The following is a 19,424-nucleotide window of genomic DNA, read 5'->3' as shown; positions in this document are numbered from 1 at the left end:
GTTGGTCTTCCTAGAAGCATCGTGGTGTATTACAAAGGCCTACAAAACCAGCAGCCGCTTTTAATAATACTGGCTATTAACACACCGAGGTCACTCTACACTCTAACAAGCGAGCGGCTAGCCATGACAGCCCGAGGATACATAGAAAATACATGGGTATTGTATAAAGTCGAAACTCAGGCATCAATTATCAATAGGCGTAGCTATATACCCAAAATCAACGAACATTATCTAATTACTTCTCTCCGCTCCTGGTCTCTCGTATAATAATGAACATGCGCTTCACACAACAATTGATAGCTAGATAACAAGAAAGAAGGAAAACACATATAATTAGACACACAATAAGACCAAGGCCAGCTGAATGTTGTCATAAACCAAGACACAAGGCAGAACCACTAGATAGATAAAAAGAGAATAGAAACACAACAAGAGGGGAATAGAAATGATGTACGGCACAAAAGTTTATTAGGAGTAAATATCGTATGAAGTCGGAGAGGGGAAATAAATAAGACAGGTTTAGAAGTCTGAAATCTGCAAGATGAAGCCAACATTGTGCTCGTAAAGATGGAGCAGAGAAAATACCACCTGTTCCGATTCTCACTTTTCGGTTGAAATATTTGAATTTAATTTGCATTTTTAAAGTTGGCCCGAAAGAACTGCTTCGGTGGCTATTGGAATCAAAAGTTAGAATATGGAAGCCAAAATTGGGTTAAGAATTTTAGGTAGAATGTGGATAACATACCTGAATTAATGTACGCCCGTTTGGCATCTAGGTTGACGTTGAACCTACGTTCTAACTCAAGCTTCACACTCTTTTTCGTCACGGTCATCAAGTCTGCGGTACGGAGGATATCTCTGATCTCAGCGAGGAGGGAGTCATCGTTTGGTAGGGCAGAAAGATCAGCCATCTCAACATCTGAGCCTCGGCCAAGTAGCTCTGTGGCAGACATCGAAAGACGGGAGCTGTAGCGGTTGCTGAGGTCTATTTGAGATACGGGCCGGGAAGCGGAATATCCGTACTCAGTAGCAGGAGCGTAGTGAGTCTTAGTGGCATACGAGTAGCCGGAGACTTCAGATCGGTCATCAGCACCAGCGTGGGTTTGAGCCTCCCATAGTTCAGCTTGATATTCTTCCCACTTCTTCTTGGGGATGGAAGCTGGGTCGAATTTGCCTTCATCAGATATGACGATCTTACGTCCCTTCTCACCAGTGACGATACGGGTGTTACCCCAACTGAAATCGTCCATGTGCCAGAAAGCATATAGAGGGAGACCCATGGAGAACACAGGCATGGCGAGAACGTAAATTATCATCCATCCAACCATCTCCCACTTCCTGCGGACGATGAAGATGATGCCCTGAAGACCGTAGATAGCTGCGAGTAGGACAAGGGCTGTCCATGGGACAGTTCCACTGTTTAGGGCAACAAGAACGATAAGATAGACGATATATGCAACGGCAACTGGCTGGATGATAGTACTGAGAAGGTCAATAAACACGATAAATCGCATACTAAAACAGCAGAAACCGCAGAGCTGCTGGAGTGGAATCAGTTCAATCAGGTTGTGTACTGTGGAATTGATCCATCTACGACGCTGAGACATGAAGACGGCCCAAGTATCAGGTGCAATGGTCCAGGCGTGCGCGTTGAAAGTGAACTTGGTCTTGTACTTGGAATGGTGCTTGAGGAGGAGGGTGGTCAGGTAACGATCCTCACCCAGGTGAAGCAAGTTCTTCATATGCAGGGTATCGACACGAATTTCACCATAGGCATCAACGACTTCCTTGCTGACGAAAAGAGGCTTTCCAGTATCAGCGGCTCTGATTCGATACATGGTGAAACAACCGGGCAAACAGGTGACGGAACCGAACAAACTCTCGAAAGCTTTCGTAAGGTTATGAGAGATGTAGTATTCGTAGACCTGAATCATGGTAATCATTGAGGATTTGGCGTTGTTCAAACCTGTCTCTCCGCAGAGGGCAATGACACGTGTATCATGAAGGAATGCTGCCACCATTCGAGTTGCTGAATCAGGAGCGACTGTAGTATCGGCATCGACTTGCAGGATAAACTCGTAGAATGTCGGGTTGACTCCAATGATGTTACGGATCTGGTGGTGCATCTCGAGCTCGAGAGGGCTAAGGGGAGCATTATAGTGAACACGGTTTAAGAAGCGCATAACAACCATCTGCGAGTCTCGCTTTCCACGGTTACCAGGTTTCGATACCTCAGACGGCTTTCCAACCTTGACAACAACCAGGAACGGAACAATATGGCCCTGCACCTCATAAAGACCAGAGTAGACTTTACCCATGTTGTGCTGTCTCATTCCTTCTCCCAAACTTTCAAAGCTGAGAGGCTCTGGATCAATATTTTCTGGAACACCAAAGATGTCGAGAACAATTCGAGGAGTTGGACGGTCATTTCCTTGTCCAATAATCATACCATCGCAAACGACAAGGAGAAGCTTGCGTTTATCATCGTACTTCATGCGAGCCATTGAGTCGATGGCACGGCGCAGAGATTCTTCATCTTCGGTATATGCAGGAACTTGGCAAATGATAAATTTGTCAATATTCTCGGGAATATTCTTCTTTCCAAATTGCAGAGCGGCCAAGAACTTGAATCCAATGATGGTGGCCAAGAGGACTGAGATAGCAAGAATGAAATACTGGGAGAATAAGCATCTGGGAGAGGTACGAATGTCGAGTTCGCCTGCAAGGTATAGGTTGTCGAGACAAATTTTCATATTCCTACGCATTGCGCTACCGATATTAAGCTCCTCGAAGCGTTTGGTAATATCTTGTCCTGGGTAGCGTTGGAAAAGGCTAATGACATCGGGATGCATGAAGTCAACGTTGACATCCTTTGGAGTAGCCTGTCCCTCTTTGGATTTGACTATTCGGCCACCGGTAATGTAGGTAGTGACGTCGTATACACGGTTGTTGATTAACGCAATGTATTGCGATTGATCAGCCATTTCGTTTAGGTGTTTTTGTGTGAAACCAATATGGCCTTTGGCGTAAGTTTGACGGAGCATTTTCATCTGTTTGAAATACCACCATGGTCTGGAATCCTCAAGGAAAGCACGGAAGTCATGATATTGAGCGTTGGTGTCAGACTTGCTGATGACGGAGGCTGAACCGGTACGGTTTATTGGAGTGTAGTCAAGTTGAACAGCATCGTCAATTTTCCCATCTACACCATCACAGAGAGCAGAAACCTGGACCGGGAACAGGTCACTTGCATCGGTACCAGCGTACTTAAGCAAATCCTTTCGGGGAACAATGCTGGGATAGTGGGATTTAGCATATTCTCCAAGATCGAAGACCTCACCACGGATGGCAATGAATGCATCTTTACCGGGATCACCGTTGTGGGTAGTTAATTCGGCTGCGGAATAGACGTGTTGTGGGGGACAGATGAGGCCAGGGAAGAAAATAACGAAGAAGATGGCGAAGCCGCAAGTGAACCAGATAAGCATGTTGATAGCGAGTTTTTCACGCCAGGCAATACGTATATCCTTTCGTTTCATGCGACCGACGATTTTGATCAGGAAATCAGGGATAAACCAAGTAAGAAGGTAGACGAGGAACAGCCATCGTTTACGGCTGCCCGAAACAATAACATCTTCCACTTCAACCATTTTTTTCTCATTTCCCTTTTCAGCCATCTGCTCACGAGTTTCCAAGTTCTTGAACATATCGCCTGAGTGGAACGCGGATGCACCAGCATCTGAACGGGCATCAACATCCCGGCTGTTGAAGTACCCTCCCTTGGTTTCGTCGCCATAGATGTAAGCACCAGGAGTGCTGTCTGCTGGGGTAAGAAGCCGGACCTTGGAGTCGCTATATCCGTTATTACCCATTCCACTGCCGTCGTCTGTGCCACTTCCATTGAATGCAGGCACAACTCTCTCCCCAACCTTTGCAACCTCGGCCCAGCATCGTTCACTCAAGAACACGCCGGTACTACCAACACGGGCCTCGTTATTAGGCCAACGCTTCTCATCGATGACAAGCTGAGACTTCTCCTTGTCACTTCCAACAATGACAGACTCCTCTTCAGCGAGACCCAAAAACTCGGCGAAGGGCAGGAAGACGGAGAAATCGGCATTCCGTAGACGTTGACTGATTTCTGCAATGCCAAACATCTGCACTTGGGTACGTACACATTTGCTGTCGAACTGATTGGCAATTCGTCTATCATTGGGCTTGAGGCAGAAGACGATGTACGGATTGACGTTTGTGGCAGAGAGAGATTTGTTAATGTTGTCAAGAGAGGCAAGGAATTGAGCAGCAGCTCCTTGCTTGAGACCGACATCTCCTGTCTTCTTATTATGATTTCCCGATGCACCCCGTCTACCACTGCTGGCATCATCTGTATCGTCATTCTCTGAATTCGGAGCATTAGGGGCAAACTTGGACACTCTGCTCGTCTTGCGGCGGGCCATGCTGGGCATTCGCAATGGCTTTGAGCTGACCTGTGCCTGCATGATGGCGGACCTCTCCTTTGGATGGTGAATGGTCTGGAGGGCTTCTTGACCGAACAGATCGCGGACGAAGCCACTTCTGGTGTTATTGATAAGGTTGAGCAAGTCTCCCGAGATGAGATCTCCATTCTCCTCGATAAGGCCCTTGACCGGGTACTCGACTTCTCCGGCAAAATGTCTGATGGTGAAAGAAGCAGCAGTGTTCTGAGTGGGGAAGTTACTGCCAGGCAAGATAGCGGTTGAGCTGCTAACAGAGATGGCAGGGTTCTTGTTGTCAAACCTCTTTCTCATACTTTCCAACATTTGCATATCAGTCCGTCCTCGCTTAGTCTGGTCGTCAAGGATGGACAAGAGACCGTTTCCGTGCTTAAGGAGGCCTCTGACAGCATCAGAGTTGTCAAAGTAACTTGTGGCGGGAACGCTGACTTCTTCAGTCTCAAGCATGTTGGCCTGGCGCTCGAAGAAGTTCTGCAGACAGTACTGATACAAAGACTCGGTAGCAGCATTGTTCAAGAGCTGGTCTAGGGTTGAGCCAGTGGCAGAGGTCTGGGCAAATCCAGGGAAGTCAACAATAGAAATAGTGTTGGCAACAGCGCTCTCAGCGGCGCAGACCCTCTGGTTGATATTTTCAATCACATAGGCAACCAGGAGGGCATAAAGTGTGCGCGCGAATTCGTCAGCGTTGGCTCGAGCCCCTGCAGGATCCAGCATAACGGTAACTCTCTCGCGGTGAATAGTCTTTGTTTTGTTTCCGAGACTAAGTTCCAGGTCGTCGGTGCTCAGTCCCAGGAATGCGGCTACGATGGCCAGGGTATCTTTATTTTTGACGATGGTGACAGTCTCACCACCCTCATGGGAATAGCCACCACTCTCTTCGGGGGCAGTTCTAGTAGACTGGCCACTAGCGAATTCTAGCTGTCCAAGATGAAGGATACAAGCAAGAATCTGGCAGATTTCCGCAATATCACTGCGAGGAAACTCCAGTTTGCGGAGAGCAGTCTTGAAATGCTGGAAGCCTTCCGAGTCATTGATTCCGACCTTCATCTGGGTTGGGTGGCCGAGATAGCGCCATCTCTTGTGCATTTCACTGGCAGAGGTGCGGTTACCGGCGCCGCCTCTGACCGTCGTGGGACTTTCCAATCCCAGGTGCGATCTCTCAGCAGCGCTGGTACCAGCCAAAAGATAGTAGAGAACATGGAACGAACGTTCTCCCGTAGGGACAGATGCAATACGGCTTCTCTCGAGTCGATGGTCGAGGACTTTTCCACCAATGAGGGTAGGGTTGACGGTGGATGATCCATCGTATTGCAGTTCGAAGTAAAGACCGGCCTTGGAGGCAGTAGGAGTGGTGACGGACTTGGTAGTAGTGAGGGTGTCAAACACAAATGCAGCTAGAGAGAGTTTTGTCGATAGAGGGGTCGATGAGAATGACAGAATGGAGGAAAGAAGGTGTGAACGAATAGTAGTTTTTCCAGATCCAGACTCTCCCCTATTTTTACGGGTTAGCAAATTATGTTTAACAAACTATGGATGGAAAAGTCAAAACCTACAAGAAGACGATGGCCTGGTTCTCACCACGAGAGCCGAGTCTCGTCCAGGCACGTCTGGCGAGATCTTCGGCCTCTCCCATGGCACTACCTTCCTTGCCGCCATCCGGCCCCTTGGTGGATGAGGTGTATGTATTTAGACATATCAATGCCTGGGAGGAGAGACGGGCGGTTGGCAGGGAGACATGGAACCTAAACATCAGTCAGACTATTATTTCGCCAACAGAAGAAGACGCGGGGAACAGTGAATACGCTTACCTGCTGGCCAGATGAGCAGCCAGGTGAGTATCATTCTGAAGATGTGCCGGTAGGGCAGGAAGGGAAGACTGAGCATGGGTTGGTGTAGCCATGGCTCGTCCTATCTGGCCTCCCCGCTGGAGGGTCACTGGCTCAGCGGCCTAGAGAGCAAGAGGAGGTGATCTTCTGGGGGTAGTTTGGAATAGAATCGAGCAGTGAGAGTGGCCGTGGATGTCGTTCAGTCGTCGTGGTCGTCGTGGTATAGCGGTGGTTGTCTGGTCGACATGTACCTTGGCTATACTGCTCGTTTCTCACCACACCCACCAGACGGCCCAGCAACGAGGATCGAAACGAAGGGAACGCAGCTGGTCAAGCAGGCCAGAGCAGAGATCAATGGCGAGCAGAGCGAGCGACGGACGACAGACGGCGGCCTTGCTGAGGTCGCGATGGCAGCGGTGGTGGTGGTGTTACAGCAAACGACGGGGAGCAGTGAAACCGGCGTTGCGTAGTCAAGCAGAGCAGCCAACGCAAGCGGGAAAAATAGTTAACGAGTGAAACAAAAACACAACTAGATAATATAGAAAGAAAGAGAAAAAAAAAAGAGGATCACGACACAGCACGCCAGCAGAAGCGAGAGTCCTTCTTCTCCTGTCAACAACGCAGATGAAAGCGAGCGAAGGGACGGCGGAGAGTCAGAAGTCGAAGTCGAAGTCGAAGTCGAAGCGTCTGACAGGCGAAGTTTTTTTTTTTTTTGCTTGCAGAGACGCCCAAAAGGAAAGACGTGAACCTGCAAGTGAAACATGCGGTATCTGTAATGACAGTACAGCGGTACGCTAGGGGGAAAGGAGCCCAAAAGTTACCAAAGTTACGCTAGCATCGCCTCGAAAAAGGCTAAAAATAAGTTACTGCAACAACCTTCTGGCCCGAGCAGCCGCTCTTTGCTTCTTCCGCGACTTCGCCTCTGCTGGACTTCGTGCAGAACGAAAGGGTGAACGAAGCCAGGGCAAAGGGACGGGGACAGACGACAGCGGACAGGATCAGGAACAGGAGACGATCGGGAGGAGCCACAGGATGGGCGACAGCTGGGCTCCCCTTAAAGAGGTAAGGTGCAGAACCCTCGCGTGGCAGGTGGACTGACAGAAGGCTAACACTGGGTCCTGTTGCCAGAAAGGAAGAGCAGCATCAGCCTCCTTCGCTGGCTGCTGTCTCTTCCTCGCGAGCGACCCATCAGGGCTCAAAATATTTTACTGGGACGGCGGACCTGGGAGCTTCGTCCCCCACGTCCTGGCTCGACTCCACAAGGTAGCCAATTAGGCTCGAACATCCCTCGATGTCGATTCGTGGATCGAGACAAGTAGCGGCACGATCCTCGGCGGGCTTACGTTCTTCCGCCAGCCTCCCAGGGCCGGCACTTTGATGAAAGGGGGTGCATCGAGATGGGGATGGACGGGCTGGTGGGCTCTTCCCCCAGCATTCGAGACGGCTGAGCAGTTTGAGAGCCGCTGTCGATGGCAGGGCTGACCCTTCAAAGACGGGTGTGCCGGGTTGGCCAGCGGACGTGCAGCCAAAAGAGAGAGGAACCGAGAGCGAGTCAGGCATGAGACATTGTTTGAGCTGTCTATATTTGAGACATCACAAGCTGCGAATCCTCCTCCCTCCTTCCCAGCACCCTTCCCCTTTCCCCAGCTCTTATTTTCCACCCTACACCACGGCACGGCGCCAATTGCCACCGCTGGCTCTCCACGACTATGCGAACTAGTTAATTATTTTGCTTGCTGATCTCGAGCATCAGATAATCTGCGGTCTCTGGCTGGTAGCTAGCGGCACAATCTGTACATCATCATCGTCATCACCAGCGGCAGCAGCACCAGCATCGACATCGATCGAAATGGCCCTAGCACGACCTCTGTACGATCTCTGTGCCGTCGTCGCTTGCTGCACTGCATCGAGAAGACAAGAACCCTCGCACAAGAGAGTGCTGTTGTGAACCAACCTCCTGCAGAGAACACAGCCCGTCGCCCAGCAACATCAGCAACCACCACTACGACTCGCCACATCCTCACATGCTGCATGGATTCCTCACGTCGCTTCAGCGCTGGCACAATAAGAATATTGATTAATAAAATAGCAGTAAAAAAATATGGAATCCTCAAAGCCAAAAAAAAAAAAAGGGTTATGTAATGAAGGGGAGGCCCCGTCCCGTCCCGTCACGTAATATTACGTATCGTACGCCAGCCGTACCGCGGTCCAGGAAAAAGAGAAGGTGAAACAACAACTGCGACTTTTCTTCTTCGTCGTTCTTCACTTTCACTTCACGCTGGCCATTGATTTTTCTCCCTTCCTCGACCTTGAGCTCCTCCTCTTCTCTCGCTCTCGCTCTATCTCGCTGTCGTTTCTTCGTCGTTCGCTCGCTGCTGTTTGTTTTCTTTGCTTTGCTGCCGTTTTCTTAGGCTGTCTCGTCCGGCTCGCGGTGATTGATAGTCAACAAGCTCGCTGCCGGGACGAAACTCGCCAGCAGCCAGAAAGGAGACACAAGGAATATCGATATCGTAGACACGTCCATTTCGTGCTCTCAGACCGAGGCCGGCAGAGCGTTTTCACAGCTGTACCGACCGAAATATATATCTATCTCTCGTTTGGATGTCACAGGTCTAGGGGCGTCAGGAGACCGGCGCTGCTGTCTCGATTAGGATATACCAACATCCATTGACTCGACCACCGCGGGTTCTGCAGCCATGGCGAACCGAATGTCCATCTACTCGGCCCTCTCGTCGGTCTCGCAGGACCCTCGATCGACTGCCCAGCAGACTACCCAGGTTTCGACGACGACGCTGTTGAATGCCCTCCATACTTCATATGCCTCGGCGCAGGGATACCAGCTCGAAGCCGGCACCAGCCTGGTCGTCAACACATGGCTCACCACCACAACTCCCGGGCCTAACGGGGAGGTTGGCGGGACGCTGGACCCGAGCCTGGCCAGGAGGGCGTGGGAGCATGCTCGACGAAGAGCCGAAGATGGATGCATCGTTCTATGGTATATTTCTCTAGATATCGGTTTTTACGTTTACGTGCAGCTGACGAAATGATAGCACCTCGCACCAGTCTTCTCCTTCTCTACTCTTTCCCATGTTAGGATCTCTACCTCTCTCTACCCCCGAAATTGCGTACACCGCCATATCTGCCATCCGTCCGTTCGTCTCACAAGTTACCCCATACAACCCCACAGCCCTTCAGTACTCCGCTTTTGCAGTCTCCTACACCTTCACCTTGACCGGTCGTGTCACTGAAGTACAGCTCTCAGTGTCTAATTCCGGAATCAACACTTCCCATGGCCTCTTCAACGTCCCTGCTGAAGCTGGCTATCGGGCATTCGATGTCTTCTACTACCTCATCACCTCATCTTCTACCCCAGCTGAACGAGAGTTCCTTGGTATCACGGACCCTTCTGCTTTTGCTCTGCTTAAAAAGTCTGGTACATTCGATCCACCATCATATCTCCCCACAGCAGACGATGCTGCCGCCGCAGAGGACTTCCGCAACTGCTTGAAGGCGATTGGAATCAAGGGTGCTGCTCAGAGGAATCTCCTCTCTGTCTTGGCTGCCTTGCTTAAATTAGGAAATGCAATGGGCTTATTGGTTGACCAGGAGGAGATCGAGGATGTTTGTGAGGACGTCGGAGGCCTCTTGAACATTGATCCCCTCATCCTGCTTAAGAATTTCAACACAGATGAGCGGGAAGCCTTGATGTCCGGCATTTATGATGCCTTGCTCGATTGGATCATAGCCAAGGCAAACGAGGCCATCCATAACGAAATCGTCTCCGTCCATGAAAACGGCTCTAGTGACGGAGGACGCCAGGACGAGTCCGCTGATACAGTTGGTCTTACCGTCGTGGAAATCCCGGACCCCGCACTTGGAAAGGCAATTGCCCTGAGAGGTGCATTCGATGACACCGTCGGCATCAATGCTGAGATCAAGGAGGATGGTGTTGAAGTCATCAGCCCAGGCCATTCAGTTCTTAGCGAAATGAATGCCGCCAAGGCAGAGGTAGGAGTACACCTGGGAATGACTGATAACGCTGCCGCTCGGGAGAGGGACTACTTCAATGACAAGGTCGACGGAGTCTTGGAGAAAATTGGAGTCGAAGTTGAGCCTGGCTGTTTCATACGTCAGCTTCTGTACCCTGTTCCAGGGCAAGGTGTCAGATATGGCCAAACCAAGCGCTTCGATCTAGTTAACACCCTTGGGAGCAGCAGGGTTTGGTATCATCTCTCTATCCACCCGACAGATGATCTTCCAGCCGCCCTTGCGTCACTCCCATCTGCCACCTCTGCCTGGTCTGCTGGAACCGTCTCCCGCCAGCTTCGTGCGTGGAGGCTTCCCGAAATGGCAAACCGCCGAAACAAGCGTCTAGATTTCACCGCAGATTTTGATGTTGAAGAATTTGTCGTCAGATATGCACCTCTTGGCTGCCAGGAAGGAAAAGACGGCGTTGAGAACTGGGTCCTCGAGCGAGGCTGGAGCAACGGTGATGTCGTCGTTGGAAAGGAGCGTATCTGGATGAGAGAAAGTGCCTGGTGGGAAGCTGAATCTATGCTTGACCTTATTCCTCAACAGCAGGCTGCTTCCAATCCATTCAACCCAGGAATGACCAGCAACTTCGACCCTGGTTACACACCTAGCCCACAGGGCATGAATCCCGGCATGAACCAGAGCGGCTTTTTCACTGCTGATGGCATGAGCATCCAAGGCAGCCATGAGCAACTTGTCAACAGGCAAGGTCCCGGAACAATTGCTGGTACGGTAGCCACCAGCCCAGGCATTGCCCAATCAGTAGCACCCACCATGAACCGAGCCTCCAGAAACATTGGAGATTATGGTCTCGGATCCAAGGGAGACGATATCAAATATGATGACACTTACTATGATGAGGCCCTTGGTCGATATGTCGGTCAGGTTGACCCTGAATTTGCGGAACCAAAGAGCATTGAACATGAATCCATCACCTTCGGTCGTCGGGTGTGGATCGGTTTTGTATGGGCTCTTACGTTTTGGATTCCATCCCCTCTCCTCCGTTATGTTGGACGTATGAAGAGACCAGATGTCCGTATGGCCTGGAGAGAAAAGGTTGTTCTTGTTGCTTTGATTGTCCTTCTGAACTGTATCATTGTCTTCTACATCGTTGAATTCGGAAACCTGATTTGCCCTGGCAAAGATAAAGTCTGGGACAGCAGAGAAGTCTCTTACCATCAAGGAGAAGACGACTTCTTTGTCAGTATTCGAGGACATGTCTATGATATCAGCAAATTCGCCAAAACTCCCCATACCCAAGGTCGAAAATACCCAACAGACAGGGAGTCTATGCAGCCCTTCGCTGGCCAGAATATGGATGCCTATTTCCCTGTTCCCCTGCCGCTTGCCTGCCCTGGTTTCGGTATCAAACCGGAAATCCAACTCATTCCCAACAATACTGATACTATTCAGAACAGCATTGCCATTCACAAATCTGGAAAGACTGTTGTCACTGATCCAACTGTAAAGACCCATGAGGATGACTGGTACCCACGCGTCTTCCAGCCTGCGATCAAGGAATATTACAAAGGTGATCTCGTTTGGTCGAGGAAGAACGTCACAGAGCAGGCAAAACAGTTTGACCGGAAATGGGTCATCATCAATGAGAAGGTATACGACTTGACTGATTATTTCAACAGCATTGATAAGATGGACGGTTATCCTGGCTATGATTTCTTGCCATCTGTCGTCACGGACCTGTTCAAGAAAGAAGCCGGAACTGATATCACCAGCCTATGGGGTGATACCACCGATTTCAAGAACAGTATGAACTGTTTGACCAACCAGTTCTATGTTGGCAAGACTGACTTCCGTGACACTCCACGATGCCAGGCGAACAACTACATCCTCTTGGCCTTTACCGTTATCCTCTGTGCCGTCATTCTCATTAAATTCTTGGCTGCTTTGCAACTGGGTACCAAGCGGCGACCTGCCATGCAAGATAAATTCGTTATCTGCCAAGTTCCCGCCTACACTGAGGGCGAGGACCAGCTCCGCAAAGCCATTGACTCTCTCACTGCCCTACAATACGATAACAAGCGAAAGCTCATTTTCGTTGTTTGTGACGGCATGATCGTTGGTGGTGGTAACGACAGACCTACTCCGAAGATTGTTCTTGATATCCTCGGCGTTGACCCCAAGATTGACCCTCCAGCCCTCCCATTCAAATCCGTAGGTGAAGGAAGTGACCAGCTCAACTACGGAAAGGTCTATTCTGGACTATACGAGTATGAAGGCAACGTGGTTCCCTATATTGTCGTTGTTAAAGTTGGCAAGGAGTCTGAACAGAACAAGAGCAAGCCTGGAAACCGTGGAAAACGTGATTCTCAGGTCATGCTTCTTCGATTTCTTAACCGCGTACATCACCGTGCCCATATGTCACCTCTTGAACTGGAAATGTTCCATCAGATCAACAATGTTATTGGTGTAGATCCTGAACTTTACGAATACCTTCTCATGGTTGATGCTGATACAAGTGTCAGAGAAGACTCTCTTAACCGCTTGGTTGCAAGTTGTGCAAACGATGCGAAGATTGCAGGTATCTGTGGTGAAACCAGTTTGCAGAATGAGGAGCGAAGTTGGTGGACTATGATTCAAGTCTACGAGTACTACATTTCTCATCACTTGGCTAAATCTTTCGAGTCTCTTTTTGGCAGCGTTACCTGTCTTCCTGGATGGTAAGCGTTCTTCCGCTGGCAATCATATCAAGTTAATGTGCTAACCTTATACCAGTTTCTCTATGTACCGACTTCGTACCCAGGACAAGGGCCGACCATTGATCATTTCTGAAAAGGTCATTAGCGAATACGCTGATGTCCGTGTGGATACCCTGCATCAGAAGAACTTGTTGTCCCTTGGAGAAGATCGATTCCTCACAACGCTGATGACCAAACACTTCCCTCACATGTCTTACAAGTTCATTCCAGATGCATATGCCAGCACAGCTGCTCCAGAAACATGGCAAGTTCTCATGTCCCAGAGACGTCGTTGGATTAACTCTACTATCCATAACTTGGCTGAGCTTATGCTCCTCAAGGACCTCTGTGGTTTCTGCTGCTTCAGTATGAGATTCGTCGTTTTCATTGACTTGTTCGGAACTCTGATCCTCCCTGCCACGACCGTCTACCTTGGATACCTCATCTACCTCGTTGCAGCCCATAAAGGACAATTCCCATTATTCTCTATTATTTTGATTGCTGCGGTGTACGGTCTGCAGGCCATCATCTTCATTATAAAACGCCAATGGCAACACATCGGTTGGATGATCATCTATTTGATGGCATTTCCCTTCTACAGTTTCATTCTGCCTCTCTACTCCTTCTGGCACCAAGACAACTTCACCTGGGGTAACACTCGTATTGTCATTGGAGAGAAAGGAGATAGGAAAGTCATTGCTGTTGAAGATGAACCATTTGACCCTAAGAGCATTCCTCTCCAGAGATGGGACACCTACGCCCTTATCCACAATCTCCCTGGCCGTCGCGGCAATCCTAACGCTCAAGAGAAGGCCGGTTTCCCTGGTTACAATGATGAGGCTGCTGTTGAGATGGATGACATGCAATCAATGTACTCATCTGTGAAGCCAGCTTCGACAATCCTGACTGGTTTCCCTACCCAGGGTGTCCAACAAACTCCCTATGTCCTCCCCCACTCTCCAAACCCCTACAGCAATCTTCCAGGAAACAGGAATTCCCATATGTCGCACTTTACTCACTACACTGACCAGCCTCAGCTGGGTAACCGTGCATCGCAACATCTGTCGGTTAGCAACTTGAGCCATTACCAAGACAATCCAACAAATGCCAGCCGTCTCAGTGGTTTTGGTGTACCGGGCTCCGAGAATTTTGCTCCATCCCAACGCCATAGCATGCGAAGCTCCATGCCACGGCCCGCTAGCACACTAGTAGACTTCAGGAACCCTCCTGGACAGGGCCCTGACGAAGCGACTATCACAGCTGCTATCCAGGCATGCCTTGGAGAAGTAGACCTCGACACTGTCACGAAGAAACAAGGTATGTATATATGACTCCCCAGATGGAAACTGGTACTAATACGTTTACTTAGTCCGTGTTCTTGTTGAACAACGACTACAAACAACTTTGTCCGGAGAAAAGAAGGCCTTCCTCGACCGACAAATTGATAATGAACTCGCCAACATGTGATTGCATTGAGCTTCTCTCTTGTCCCACATCCAACCTTCCCCTTCTACTTATTTCCTTTTAATCCTTGCTGGCTGGGAGTAGCTGCAAATACTTACCAATTTAATACGACGACACACCCTTCTATTCGCATCACATTTTCGGCCCCTCTAGTCTTGATACGCGGATCTCAGTATTTACGAAGCCGGATGTCCATCTCAGATGTGTTTTTGCCCTTCCGACCCCCTCAAAACCCCTTTGCACCCTCTCTTGTCTCTCCTCTTGTCTTTCTTGATGTATATTCGTTGTCTGATTTATCTTTTTCCTTTTTTTGGGTGACGGTTTGTTTTTCAATCATGTAACATGGGTATTCACTCTAATCTCCTGCCTATAATATCCTAGCAACCAAGTGAAACGGTACTTCTTTGTCGAGCGAACAAGAATAAAACAAATACACTATAGCTACTATCTAATCTATTTGGCCATGAATGTACTTTTTCTTTCTTTGCGTCTTTGTTGGTTTCACGGCGCTCAATGCATCATTTGTCTTGCCGGCATGTCTATTGGATGATATTGAATGGCTTTGCCTCTCTCGACTCGCATAGATATCAAAAGCTGCTCGTCTGGCGTCTTCTTTCCTTCCTACTCTTCCTTCGCTGGATCCTCCGAGAGCTTCTTGACGCCGCTCTTCTCGGATCCTTCCTGCAGATCCCTGGTGTCCGGGGGAGAAGCCGTGCAGCATAAGGCGTATGACCCCAGATGTATAGACGCCCTACAGAGTTTATTTATCCCAAATGTACGCAACCTCGATATCAAGTATGGATACGAAGAGACTGTCGTTGCCTCGTAGGTACCTCACCAGTGATCAACCGCCTTACCCTCGGCTTTCTCTTGGAAGTGGAGTGATCCAGCTCAGTCAACAAACTAGTTATCTGCGCAAACTCCAGTTAACTCCGTGTATGGACATCATCTCCCTCGCCGGGGTTATATATTTAACTGACCGTTATCTCTATTTTTCTAGGAAAATTCACCTACCTGCCACAATTAATGCGTCCGTGATTAACCTGTTATTTGATATAAGAGCGGCTTGAAGGCTCTTAAATCGTTTATTTTCATCGATATATAACTCAACCGCTCGAATACCATTTAACGAGCCATTCTTCGGCTAATATCCCCTACAGCCAGTTTTGTGCATTTACAAGGCAGAGATGTAAGGAATATATATACACCCATATCCATTGATACGGAATATGTTTCTTACAGACGGACTTCAATAGGGCATACACAACATCATATGCCATGCTCGAGGCGTTGTGGGATGTAAATCACCCCGCCATATATGCAAAATTACCATGGAAAAATCTGCCCATTCAATTTGACGGTGTTATTAATGTTTGAATCTACCAGGCCGGAGTTCGATATGTGTTTGCAAACCTTGGATCCGATCATCCTGCCATAATGGAGGCCATTGTCAAGGGACAGAGGGAACGCAAAGACCGATTCCCGAAGATCATTACATGTCCCCATGAGGTGAGACTCAGCCTAACTAGTGCTTCCACCTGGAATTCAATTGCATATGGCCGTCGCTAACTGATACGATGTAAAATTACAGATGGTAGCAATGTCAATGGCTGATGGCTATGCCCGTGTTAGCGGGACTCCCCAGTGTGTTCTAATCCATGTTGACGTAGGCACTCAAGGACTAGGACCTGCAGTCCACAATGCCTCTGTCGGCCGTACGCCCGTGTTTATCTTTGCTGGCTTGTCACCTTTCACCCAGGAAGGAGAACTTCGGGGGTCAAGATCGGAGTTTATACACTGGCTGCAAGATGTTCCTGACCAGAAACAGATAGTGGCTCAGTATTGTCGATACAGCGGTGAATTGAAAACTGGGAAAAATGTCAAACAGATGGTGAACAGGGCACTTCAGTTTGCTACCAGTGCACCTAAAGGTCCAGTCTACATGGTTGCAGGAAGAGAGGTGCTGGAGGAAGAAATTGAACCATATGCCCTAGACCAGAAGCAATGGACTCCGATCCTGTCCTCTGCTCTACCCCAGGATGCAGTGGAAACCCTATCAAAACGCCTGGTTGATGCCAAAAACCCGCTTGTGATAGTAGGGTATACCGGCCGCGATGAGAAAGGCATTACTGAGCTAGTGAAATTGGCAGAGTTGATAAAGGGACTTCGCGTGCTTGATACCGCCAAGTGCGAAATGTGCTTCCCAGCCGATCATGTTTCTTACGTGGGCGTGAGAGATGCCAAAGACGCAGTCGCTTCCGCCGAGGTCATACTAGTGGTCGACTGCGACGTCCCCTGGATTCCTACGCAGTCGAGGCCCGCCCCTGATGCATCTATATACCATATCGACGTGGATCCGTTGAAGAACCAGATGCCTCTGTTCTACATCCATTCTCAAGCAACTTATCGGGCAGATTCAGCCATTGCCTTTGGACAACTATACCGACATATCTCAGGCACAGCGGAATTCATGCAGACTCTAAAGTCGCCGGAATACCAGTCTCGTCACGCTCGGGTGGAAAATATCCACAAAGCCCGGATGCAGTCACTTGCAGAAATAGCAGCTACACCATCTGGAGTTGATGCGCCCCTGAACATACCATATGTGGTATCACAGGCCCGCCAGGCATGTCCCAAAGATACGATATGGTGCGTTGAAGCTGTGTCCAATGCTGGCATAGTGTCAGAACACTTGCGAGCCACCTTGCCAGGCTCCTGGATTAATAGTGGAGGCGGTGGCCTAGGATGGTCTGGTGGTGCCGCGTTGGGTATCAAACTAGCTACTGACGACCGGGACGGCGGCAAGGGTCAAGGAAAGTTCGTCTGCCAAATTGTTGGCGACGGCACTTATCTGTTTAGCGTCCCCAGCTCTGTCTACTGGATTGCTCGTCGATATGAAATACCGGTGTTGACCATTGTGTTGAACAACAGAGGCTGGAATGCACCTCGTAACAGCCTTAACCTAGTCCACCCCAACGGAGAAGGCTCTCGAGTGACGAATGAAGAATTGAATATATCCTTTGCTCCCACACCGGACTACGCTGGTATTGCTAAAGCCGCTGCAGGAGGGAAATTGTGGGCCGGTAGGGCTGGAAGTGTAGAAGAGCTGGCTACGAAGCTCCCTGAGGCTATCAAAGCTGTCATGGGCGGGACAGCAGCTGTACTTGAAGCACAGCTGAACGGCAGAGAAGGGGCTTATACTGAAAATTAAATTAGCCGTATAGTTAACCACCTTGCTATTCGTACTCGCTATCTAAAGCCCGAGAATTCCAGCTTGGAAACATGAGTGATGCCTTGTTAGTTATCGTCTTTATCCGAATACAAATCTTTTCCAGTTTTCAGCAAGTATTCGGGTCCCCTTTTCCAACGACCAACCACGTACATCACACACTTGTCTAACGATCTGTTCCAGCAGATCATCCATCCGCTGGCCAGCACAATGTACATCACTTTCAATCAGTATCCTATCCTCCGGCAGGGCACTAATCACACTTGAAGACTTTGCATTAGAGCCGTTGGGGAAGTTGATCACTTCCGAGAAAGAAAAGTATACGTCCAGGGGAACCTTTGGATGGAAGAACTGGGATAGCGGATCTACCGGACCTGAGTAGGAATGCATGCATACTCGAGGCGGGAAGGGCATGGGTTTATTCTGCAACTTCCTCGACGGACTCCCTTCATCTGACGTCGATGGAGAGATATCTTCACCTTCATGGGCTCGGGGTGCGCTTGAACTTCTCTTGCGCTGTCGATTGGATATGACTTTTTTCTCATGTCCGGCCCAGAGCTCCTGGAGTACTTCGATAGTGGCTCCATGTGCCTGGACGCTATGTAGGGAGACAGGCCGTTGTAGCTCCCCTGCCAACCGTAGCTGAGCCTTGAGTATGGCTCTCTGGTGTTCCATTCTGACACGGTATGGAGAGAGCCCCCTTCCCCCTCTGGTGCCGGGAGTTATGGAGGGATCAGACGAAGGCATGCTTTCATCTCCATCCCCATCACCTGTACCTGAGCTCCATGCTTTTGGTATTCGAAAGGACTTGTCTAGTCCGATCTCGCCGACGAGGGCGTACGGGTGTCTCTGTAATCTCTCCTTGGTGTTTGATATCAATGCCAGCAGGGAGAATGGGACAGGCAGTTCATTTAAGAGCTCTTCATCCTCGATTGAAGGTGTTAATACGCTCTTGTAGTGCTCTATCTTTATTGATGCCAGGTATTCGCTGTCCCTGGGCTGAGCATCCTTCGTATCATCGAATATCTGGTGCGAGAACCACGGATGCCACCCGAAGCAAGGGATGATACGGTCACCGCGCGTCTCACCAGCCTGATGACTGCTCTTGCTGGAGTCTTTATATTGTAGTGCTACCTGGGAAACGAGCTCCTGGTCCTGCTCGCGCGTTGCCATGATTGTCAGGGCGGCTGCTTTCATGTCTTTGATATCCTCGATGGCGGACATCGTGTCCGTTGGATGGCAGTGAGCATCGTAGACGCCGATGTCCCACGGGAACGGGTCTGAGGCCGTAGACTGCTCGGTCTGCATCGTTCTAGGGTATATATCAAATACGTTCTTTTACCTTGGAGAGTGTTTTGTCTCTTAACTTGACGTCGATGTTGATGTTTGATGTTGACGTTGTTTAGTAGCAAGAAAAAACCAGCTTGGCCAGCCAACTGCAACTGCTGAATAGTCGACTACTACAGGGAAGTCCATCTGGTATGTTCAAAATTTGTATAATCTACGGAACAGACAGTCTATATCTATCTCGAGGCTGCTGTCCAATGCTATTTAGGTACCACACAGTCTATCTATTAATGTGTGGTGACGGTCTGCAAATCAACCTCCAGGGACGGCGCAGGCAAATATATCCAACCGAACAGTTTGACAGCAACAAAAAGCAAAAGAAACAAGGAAATAATAA

General features: G+C 49.3%; 4 protein-coding genes across 4 annotated transcripts; 2 read left to right on the top strand and 2 right to left on the bottom strand.

Moving 5' to 3' along the window:
* Positions 1 to 370: 370 nt before the first annotated feature.
* On the bottom strand, positions 371 to 6,393 carry ARB_03824 (uncharacterized protein; the record flags this gene model as incomplete). The annotated part of the gene is made up of 4 exons (XM_003009852.1): positions 371 to 588; positions 746 to 5,985; positions 6,047 to 6,235; positions 6,302 to 6,393. 4 exons carry the CDS (start codon positions 6,391 to 6,393, stop codon positions 371 to 373), a joined length of 5,739 nt encoding a protein of 1,912 aa, XP_003009898.1.
* A 2,622-nt stretch (positions 6,394 to 9,015) lies between these two features.
* On the top strand, positions 9,016 to 14,514 carry ARB_03823 (uncharacterized protein; the record flags this gene model as incomplete). The annotated part of the gene is made up of 4 exons (XM_003009851.1): positions 9,016 to 9,314; positions 9,370 to 13,029; positions 13,085 to 14,364; positions 14,417 to 14,514. The coding sequence occupies 4 exons, from the start codon at positions 9,016 to 9,018 to the stop codon at positions 14,512 to 14,514; spliced, it is 5,337 nt and encodes a 1,778-aa protein (XP_003009897.1).
* Positions 14,515 to 15,948: 1,434 nt separating this feature from the next.
* On the top strand, positions 15,949 to 17,722 carry ARB_03822 (thiamine pyrophosphate enzyme, putative; the record flags this gene model as incomplete). The annotated part of the gene is made up of 2 exons (XM_003009850.1): positions 15,949 to 16,020; positions 16,103 to 17,722. The coding sequence occupies 2 exons, from the start codon at positions 15,949 to 15,951 to the stop codon at positions 17,720 to 17,722; spliced, it is 1,692 nt and encodes a 563-aa protein (XP_003009896.1).
* A 99-nt stretch (positions 17,723 to 17,821) lies between these two features.
* On the bottom strand, positions 17,822 to 19,048 carry ARB_03821 (uncharacterized protein; the record flags this gene model as incomplete). Its single annotated transcript, XM_003009849.1, has 1 exon — positions 17,822 to 19,048. One exon carries the CDS (start codon positions 19,046 to 19,048, stop codon positions 17,822 to 17,824), a length of 1,227 nt encoding a protein of 408 aa, XP_003009895.1.
* Between the last annotated feature and the right edge of the window lie 376 nt (positions 19,049 to 19,424).

Source organism: Trichophyton benhamiae, assembly GCF_000151125.1.
Source record: "Trichophyton benhamiae CBS 112371 chromosome Unknown contig00346.0, whole genome shotgun sequence".
Lineage (NCBI taxonomy): Eukaryota > Fungi > Ascomycota > Eurotiomycetes > Onygenales > Arthrodermataceae > Trichophyton > Trichophyton benhamiae.
The sequence above is the reverse complement of the archived record's forward strand: the minus strand, read 5'-3'. Positions and strand labels throughout refer to the sequence as shown.